Source organism: Anastrepha obliqua, chromosome 1, assembly GCF_027943255.1.
Source record: "Anastrepha obliqua isolate idAnaObli1 chromosome 1, idAnaObli1_1.0, whole genome shotgun sequence".
In the NCBI taxonomy this organism is placed as follows: Eukaryota; Metazoa; Arthropoda; class Insecta; order Diptera; family Tephritidae; genus Anastrepha; species Anastrepha obliqua.
Genome location: NC_072892.1, coordinates 11,346,002 through 11,355,463, shown reverse-complemented (window position 1 = coordinate 11,355,463; position 9,462 = coordinate 11,346,002). Strand labels below are relative to the sequence as shown.

The 9,462-nt window shown below is 41.5% G+C and overlaps 1 protein-coding gene across 1 annotated transcript; it reads right to left on the bottom strand.

Moving 5' to 3' along the window:
* Window positions 1-3,750: 3,750 nt before the first annotated feature.
* LOC129235393 (uncharacterized) lies at window positions 3,751-9,230 on the bottom strand. The gene is made up of 7 exons (XM_054869208.1): window positions 9,138-9,230; window positions 8,275-8,447; window positions 7,463-8,200; window positions 6,927-7,160; window positions 6,393-6,837; window positions 4,970-6,322; window positions 3,751-4,900 (listed from the first exon to the last, which is right to left on the bottom strand). The coding sequence occupies exons 1-7, from the start codon at window positions 9,175-9,177 to the stop codon at window positions 4,095-4,097; spliced, it is 3,789 nt and encodes a 1,262-aa protein (XP_054725183.1). The 5' UTR covers window positions 9,178-9,230; the 3' UTR covers window positions 3,751-4,094.
* Between the last annotated feature and the right edge of the window lie 232 nt (window positions 9,231-9,462).

Sequence of the window (9,462 nt, the reverse complement as noted above, 5' to 3'; positions counted from 1 at the left end):
CGTAAAATGGCAAGATACGCAAAGGGGCATTGAAAATTGTTTTGTACGATAGCTTTCAGCTGTGAGATGATACGGAATATATTTAAATATAATCTACGAGCTACAGGTTGGTTGAAAGTATAAAAAGCGCTACCCATTAATCGGTAGATGATTCAAAATTTATACGCCATTCTAATATTTCGTCAATAATTTCATCATTTCTTGTATTTGAGTGTAGTTTAGAATACAAAGAACCGAAAACTGTGCAGTGATAAAGTGATAAAGTTTATTTTAGAAGGGCTAACAGTATTAGGTGCAAGATGAATGCTGAAAGTGTGCATCGCTATTCACGTGCAATTACTAACTGTGCATCGCTGGGGTTTAGAGTCTAAAAGTGGTTACACAAGTTTTGAAAATGGACCAGGAAGATTATGAAGATCTTAGTTAAACTAAACCTGGAATTGCTGACACCTTAGGATCATTAGATGAATAAGTACTCGATATATCACACGAAAAATTAAATATACCAAAATAGAAATTACATATAACGGAAACCAAGCACTGACAGGAAAAGTTACTGCTTACTTGCATTCGAAAGAAGAAGATATACGGGTTCACTGGGGAAGTAGTCTTAGATACTTAAGGATATAACTATTTCTGTAATTTCTGATTAGTTTGGTTGTATGAAATGATGCCCAAAACTTAACCGTTTTCCTGATATTCGATTTTAGAGATTACTAAAATTCATTTTTTTCTGCATGTGCGAGGTGTGTTCAAAAAGTATTGCGAATTTTGTGTTTTTTCAAAAATTATTTGTTTATTCATCAATATCTATTTTGTGCCATTCAAAGTAATCCCCATGAGATATTATGCACTTGTGCAAACGTTTTTTCATCTTCGAAGCACTTCAAAAAATTATTTTTTTAATTTTGTTCAGCTCCTCTTTCGATGCCGTCTTTATCTTGTCAATCGTAGCGTAGCGTCGTCCTTTCATGGGCCTCTTCAGTTTCGGGAACAAGAAAAAGTCACAGGGGGCCAGATCTGGGGAATACGGTGACAGTGGCATCATTAGTGTACTGTTTTTGGCCAAAAAGTCGTGCACAAGCAACGATGTGTGAGCAGGGGCGTTATCGTGTTGCAAGAGCCAATTTTAGTTCTTGGCGGTTTGCGGGCGTTTCTTTGGATTGCTTCACGCAAATCGCGCATAACTTGCAGGTAATATTCCTTATTCACCGTTTTACCCTGTGGCAAGAACTCATGATGCACAACGTCCCTGCAATCGAAGAAAACTTTAAGCAAAATTTTTACATTCGACCCAACTGGCTGCGCTTTTTTCGGTCTTGGTTCGTGCGGCAGCTTCCATTGAGATGATTGAGCTTTGGTTTCCACGTTATAACCACAAACCCCCTGGAGCAAATTTGGGTCGTCGCGGACAGAGTCCAATATCTCATTAGCAACGTAAATGCGATGCTGCTTTTGGTCGAAATTGAGCAGTTTTGGTACGAATTTTGCGGCGACCCGTCTCATGCCCAAATCATTGAAAAAAAAAACGAATGGTCCGCCAGGCTTTTCGTCGTTCACATCTTCTCGGCCTTCTGAGAACATTTTGTCCCACAGATAAACGTTACTTTGGCCCAAAGTAGCTTCTCCGTATGACACAGTCAACATTCGGAATGCATCCGCGCTCTTAATTTCGTTTTTCACACAAAATTTGATACAGGTTCTTTGGTCCATCTTTTTGAGTAGGTAAAAATCGAAGACGAGCCGAAACACGTGCAAGCAAAGCAGCTGTACACAATTAACTGAACATTTAAAATGGCCGAACTCATCGGTATGAGTGAGAGACATGAGTACCAACTTATCGCCACAAAAAAATCGAAATTCGAATACACGTAACCTGCGAAAATTAAAAAATCGCGCTACTTTTTGAACACACCTCATACGCCGCAGTTTTTTAAATGTTATTTCAAGGAGGTAGTTTTTTGGTTCTCTGTTAAAGGGTAAGTCAATTAATAAAAATTAAGAATTAAATTCAAATCAAGCACTGACAGGAAAAATGACTGGTTGATAAAAATTTGAATTTACGGTTTTTCACTAAGAGTTAACTGCTTCACATCAAGGGAAGACCATTTTTTGTATGGAAACTATTTCGCAAAATATTTTAAGAACTGATAAATCTTTTTAGCTATTCGTTGGCCTTTGGAATACTAATTATCATATTAACAAAAATTAATTGCCAGCCCAAGCCAAGTTCTATTAAAATGTGCGCGAGTTCGGTCCGTATCAGAAAAAGCTTTTCGTGTTTATTTTCATGAAGGTTTGAGTGCCAGACAAGTAAACAGTGAGAAAAAAATCTATAGGCATACACATCCCTGTTATGCCGCATTTATTGCCAATTGACCTTTATGGTAGAAAACTAGTAGCCAAATCTGCGCTAAGATTGAGGGAATCATCGATGCTCAAGGCAAACAATCGGGAACACTCGCGCATGCTTCTGATGCTTCCTGGTAATTCTAATACCTACCACCAACATTTGTGACTCGGTAAATGCATATCTGGACACGCCTTATACAATCAATTTTTCATCCAGAGAGGACTAAGACAAGGGTGTAATAAGCAATGAAAACGGGGCCAGTGTATTTACTGATGGCACAATGATCTAGTGGAGGGTGGTGTATATTCGGAAACTATAGGCACCAAAATATCCTTTCGCCTGCCAGCTCATTGCAGCGTATTCCAAGCCGAAATCTTGGAAATCTCAGAAAGCCTTTAGTGCTAAATAAAAGCGGAGTCAGAGTTCGATAAATCTTCATTTAGTCGGATAGTCAGGCAACTCTGAGATCGCTCCCAATATGTAAACACTCGTCTAAGACAGCAAAAGAGTGTTACAAATTATTAAAAATACTGGCAGAGTATTTTTCTATTCATTTACGCTGGGTGCCAGGACTCAGTAACATTAAAAGTAGCTGTAAGACAGATGAGTTCGCTAGATTTGGCCTCTCGCTACAAATTAGTCAGGATACGATTGGCACACTCTTGCCTTTTTTGTTTTTGTTGCAAATAAAATACGATTTAAGAAAAACATCCCGATGCATATTATATCGCTACTAGTTGGAACATAGGGCGGAAACATGTGTTCTCCAACGATTTGAGTCAGTCGCTTTGCATCTGATTTGGTTCCAAGTAGCGATGGAAGTACTTTCGTGGGAGAATGTGCGCATCCAAGTTTGACATGGGCGACATCTGCGTTGACTTTCCTTTCATCGAAAAGACATTTGGGCAACATTGTCGTCTTCAAGCTTCTAATAGAGAGACTGCTATTTCATTCTCTCCATGCCATCAGGAGTCGTAGTTGAAAAGAGTTGCCAGAGCCTGAATTGTGGTCAAACTCTAAAAATTACCCCGGAAACACTTTTTGCACGTAATGGCTCCAGGACCAAGTATGGTTTTGGTACTGGTATCTACGTGAAATTCCAACTCCAACCACTTCAAGGGTAGTTAAGGGCTGTAAATCCAGGCTGCACTATGTCGTTCTGTGTTCCCACTTCTGCAGCCATCAAAGCCATCTCAACCCACAAGGGCGCTTGGCAGGCTGAGAGAGACCATGGATGGACAAAACTGATGGCTTTTGAAAGGACACACAAAATGGTCCAGAGAGGACCAAATAGATAGGAGAGTTTCGGTGGTATAACAAGGCGCCTGCAACTGGCCTGGGTGCGTCGAAGGACAGCCACTTCACCCAACCTGTACACATCCCTCAACTAAATGCTGTACTTTAATAATTTTATTTAGCTCTTACATGTTTTTGAAAAAATGCAAACAACCAACCGTATTTAAGAAATACTGTAAGCAACACTTTTAACTTCCATCCATACGCATGTGGGTACATATACACTGGCGAGCGTAGCTGGATGCACGGTGACTTTTTTAAATTTCAATATTAAGATTTAGGTGGAAATTTGTTTAATTTTTCTGAATTTTGTCAAAAGTTTGATTTACAGCATGAACAACATTTCTTTTTAGTAACAATGTAATTTTACATTGCAAATATTGAAAAAAGTGTCCATGCATCCAGTCACGTTCGCCAGTGTAAGAAAACTGCCTATATCCACTTATTATTCCAAAGAAAATGAAGTCGTATCGGTGCCAGCATTCAAAGCGATTACCTCAGGCGTTGTAGGCGCACCCAAACGTACCCACTCACGTTTCAAACTAGCGTCCTGCCGCGCTGATTGTAGAGCCTGTTGCACCGCGAATATAGAACTGACCGCCAGACAGGCCGGTGGCTCACCGGTAGCCTTAGAGCGCATGAATCCAGCAGGGTTGGGGTTCTTTTGCAGCAGTTCTACGCGAAAATCAATAGGTATGTCCTTGGCACCTGGGGGTTTATAATTCCAGGTACGATTAGTTAGCAACTCTCCGGTTTGACGATCATATACCAAATGCTCGGTTAGCCAGTAGCCAAGTAGCATAACAAATGAGCCCTCAACTTGTCCGATATCAACGTAGGGGCTCAGACTTTCACCAGCATCCTCTAGTATATCCACGCGTTCAATTAAATGGTTGCCCGTTAAAATGTCTACCTTTATTTCGGTTAGCGCCAAACCAAAAACAGAGTAGTCCTGCATGTCACCCTGCTTATAATGCTCACTTGCGATCATATTTATTTTTCTAGTCCAGGCTTCTTCCACAATTTTCGGCCAGCTGGCATTTTTACCGAGCGCTAACTTAACTGGCGCTAGGCGTTCATTGAGCGTGTAGCAGGCCTTTCGAACAGCGAAACAAAGGCTCTCGCTGCCCAATGAAGCTCCGGTAACATCCGAATTAGCGCCATTGATTGTGTCGCTGTACTCGATTTTCACAAAAGATACCGGTATGCCAAGTGTGTAGGCGGCAACTTGCGCAATTTTCGTGTTCATACCTAAAAGTAAAGAAAGAGAGAGCAGAGTTTGTGTTTAGGTACTTACGTAAATGGCTTACATGGACCCACCTTGACCCATCTCTATGCCGCCATGTACAATGATTACAGTACCGTCTACGTGATATATGGCTACAGTGGCAGCAAATTGCCCAAATAGATGCATTGGGAACTCCATTATGGCCAACCCAATTCCACGCTTCATCCAACGATTCTTCTCATTGAATGCTTCAATTTGCTTTCGTCGTTCGCTATACTCAGTCGACTTTAAAAATCGTGGTAACAGTTGAACCATTTTATTTCCAAGTTTTATATTGATCAGACGCGCATCAGCGGGATCTATCTTTGCCTCAAATGCCATGTGCTCTAATATGTTCTCTATCATGGCAATAGCTTCGAGTGAACCCGGTGCACGACACCACGTCGAACTGGGTGCATCGGTGATGACTGGCTGCCCTGATATGTGCGAGTTCAAGTTGTTGAGTTCATAGCAATTTCTCGCTGCTTCGGCTGTGTAATCCTCGATTGGGCTCTCATTCAATGTGCAACCGGCATCTTCGTAATATGTATTCGTAAGCCTTAAAATTTTCCCATTGTTTTTGATGTGAAACTCATAATCGGAGTGACAAGCCCAACGCTTGCCAACTGAATTCATCATCGACTCGATAGTCTGCACAAAGCGTGCAGGCTGACCGAGTTTGTAGGCGACTAATGACGCGGCACAAGCGACTTGGTTGCCCCTTGTGATTTTAGCACCATATCCGCCGCCGACCCGACGCACTTTCAATTGTACATCATTGACCTTCATTTGCAACATTTTGGCGATGACAGACTGTGTGTGATCCATCCATTGAGTGGCGGTCCATACTTCTAGACCGTTTTCTAACGGTACAGCTATGGTTGTATGAGGCTCCATCGTAAAGTGATACTGAGCTCCAATTTCGAAAACCCCTCTTGTTGAGATATCTGGCTGATCTGAGAGTTGAATTTCATTTTGAGGAGATGTAGTCCGCTTAACCCGCGTTATTGCTTGTGCTTCAAAGACATCGGCCATAGTGGGAAGAATTTTAACATTGGTTGGACGATTACTGTAGATAACTTTCACTTTCGTAGCGGCACGGTTTGCAATATCACTACTAATTGCTACAACAACACCCAATGGCTGATTATAATATTTTACGGTACCACTGCAGAATATCTCCTCAACATCAAATAGAAATGCTGTGTCGCAAAAGGTGTTGGTGCCTGGGATGTCCTTGGCTGTATAGAATGCAACCACACCCGTCATTTCCAAAGCCTCGGTAGCGTCGATCTGTTCGATATTTGCGCCTACTTTAGTGGCATTGGCAAATGCGCAGTGGACAGCATTGGAAGTGGTAATAACGTCGTTCATATAGGTCGCCTCGCCAGCGCACTGAAGTAATCCTAAAATTAGGGGGTGAAGGGCATGACTTTTTACCACAAAAGAATATTAAAAAATATAAATTTAACACACCGTCCAGTTTCTGTATAGGCTGTGTGATGGGATAATTTTTCTCAATCGTTTCAAATGTTTGTGAGCCAGATGAAAGTGAGCGCTTCAGAACGTCAGCTCCACTTTTATATTCATCTCTAACCTTCTCCGCTGGCGCAAGCCTAAGCAAAGTCTTATAGAATAGTCCACAAGCCAGCGCCTTGCGGTACTCGGGGCTGGGATCTGGTAACACATCATTGGGTAAAACTTCCGCATTTAGTACTTTAAATATTTGCGCTACTGTTTCCTTATCGAATAAATTGTTTCCTGCTAGGAGCTTCTCGGTACCAGTGGCATGCACAAAATCGGGATTGATGCCGCCGAAGCAAATGCGTGCCGAGTTAACTAAACCCCATGTCGCTACATCCATTTCGAGTAGAAAGGCGGCATTAACAAAGGCATGCGCGTTTTGTGCTCTTGGTGTAATCTGTGGTGTGAATGCGGTTGAGAATACCATAATTTGTGTTGAGAATCGCACAATTTTTATCAAATGAGCTGAGACATAAAGACACTTACCTTGTATGAGTGATAAACAAACCTCTCTTTTGGGTACGATGTCAATTCAAATGCTATAATGACCGCTTTACCGGAGGGTGATTTAAGATATTCCAGCAGTGGCATACTTTTCGGTTGCGCTGGAGACTCCTGAATAACAACATGGGCATTGAGTGCCTCGAATGAAAGAAAAACATCGGAGGGAAATTCCGGATGTGCCTTTTTTATGCTGATGTTACCCGCAAGTGTGCCCATCTTGCGATTTATTTGTGATTTGAAATAAGAAAGGATTTATATAAACTGAGCTGTAGAATAATATTTCAATTCAATGAAAAAAATACATCTCTCCCTCTTCATCTCTCTCCCGCTCATTCTCCCTCCCTCTCTCTTTGCCCCAAGAAATACTCTGATTAATTTAATGAAAAGTATGCGTCTCTCCCACTTCATCTCTCTTCCGCTCCATATCTCTCTCGCTCCATATCTCTCTCTCTCTCTCTCTATCCTTCTCTATCTCTCTCTCCGTCTCTCTCTCTCTCTCTGCCTCAATAAATACTCACATTTCGCACCGGCACATTGGCGACCAAATCGAAATGTTGCCACAACTGTTGGCAATACTCGAAGCCAGACCGTTGCTCAACTTTTTTGAAAATTTCCATAGCTTCCGTCAGACTTAAGTTAGCACCCAGCGTAAGCTTTTCGCCGTCAATAGTATATCGCTTCAACTCGGGCACTGCATGCAGGTCGATAAAATACTTGATGTTCGGCGATCGTCTGTAGACACCATGCGCTGTATTTCCCGCCACGAGTATATACTGTTCGCTGCCCACTTTGTCGAGTGCAGCGAAAACTTCGCTGAGCGAGCGTGGCCAATACCATTGCCTGTCATCTGCATAAGCCAACGTAGTAAGTTGTTGATGGCAGCTGCCCACGCATTGCCTACCCGCCATTGGACAACCGACAAATTCGAAATCTTCAATGTCGCCACAATCCTCAGGCAATCCAATATTGCTATCCATGGCAAATGATTTCATGGCATCCAGTATGGGTCGATAACCGGTGCAGCGACAAATATTGCCACCAAATGAGTTTTCCACTTCTTCCATGGTAACCTGACCGCCTTTAGACTCCAGCAGTCCATACATATTCATCACCATGGCAGGTGAGCAAAAACCACATTGGGTGCCATTCAGCTTGGCCAAACGCTTTTGAATTGGGTGATAACCAATTCGTTTGCCGCCAATGCCTTCGGATGTGGTGATCTGCCAATCCGCACAAGTGTTCAACAGCGTCAGACACTTAAATTGTTAACAATTAATGCATTTTCAAAATAAAGGAAATCATAGGCATTTCTTGTACATAAACGACTCACCGAATTAAGCGCCCAAGTGCGAGTCTCGCCGCTTGTTGGATGTTTGCCTCTTGCGACGCAAATGCAAGCGCCACAACCACCCTCCAGACACATGAATTTTGTTGCTGTTAGTTGAGCGTGCTCGCGAATGAAGGTGTTCAGCGTGATGTCGGCCGGCAAGTCGGACAAGTCCACTGCGATAGCCCAAGAAAAATCGAAACTATGTTATGCACTGTAATCTGTTGTAACCGCTGAGGCGCACAGTGCGGGGTTCTCGACCAATTTTGTTCAAAAATGGCTACTGGATCCAATTTTCTAGCAATTTTAATATATTTGCTTTTAAATTCTCGTAACTGATTTTGGAAGAGATTGCCCGGGCCCGAATTTCAATTCTTTTTAAATTAAATTAAATTTAAATTCTTATTTAATCGAATTTCACCCTTCAAGAGGGGTACTTTTGTGAAAAAGTCTGAAAAACTTTAAAAACAAAATATTATGGGTATTCAAATTCAGTTTGGTTTTTTTATTGCAGTTCCAGACAACTGTAATACATCGGAGCAAGTACGCAAATCTCTAACTCCTCTTAAATGGTGAACTCATCCTCTAACTACCTAATAGCTTGAAAACTATTGTTTTTTCACGGAGAAACCTAGAATATTCGCAAAAAAAATGATATATAATATGTACATGTTTTTTAGCGTGCCAAGTCCGAATTTTTTGTTCCTTTGCCTCTGCGGGTACCAATCAATTTGGGGCTACTCATTCTCTACCAAAATATTTTAGAAGCAGTGAAAAAAAACTATTAAAATCGATAAAAAATTGCCTTCTCTAGGATTTTTTAACAAAATTTGTAGAAAAATCGCTATTGTGCGGCGTGAGCTTACCGTTATAAGACGTGCCATTGATGATAAAACAAGTAGCCATTTGTTCGTCGCTTTTGGATTCCAAGTCAGCGGATTTTCAAAATATTTGCTCTAAGACGATAAAAGCAGAAGGATTAAAAGTTAGATTTGCCTTTGGTTTTTGTTTGATTATTTAATTCTCGTTTTTCCCGATATTTCAAGTTGCAGCACCGTGAGTTCCGATGTTCGCGAAGTGACTAGCAAATGCCATTGCGTTCATGCTGTTAAAAGTAAACAAAAGGAGGTTCGACTGACAGGAACGACTTATGATGACTGCAAAAAATTTATGTAGTGCCATAATTGAGAT

Coding starts and splice junctions, on each gene's coding strand:
- LOC129235393 (XM_054869208.1), bottom strand. CDS start 9,177: ATGGCTACTTGTTTTATCATCAATGGCACGTCTTATAACG. Junction 7,161..7,462: donor CCAATGTGCCGGTGCGAAAT/GTGAGTATTTAT, acceptor ATAAATCGCAAG/ATGGGCACACTTGCGGGTAA. Junction 6,838..6,926: donor TTGTTTATCACTCATACAAG/GTAAGTGTCTTT, acceptor TTCACACCACAG/ATTACACCAAGAGCACAAAA.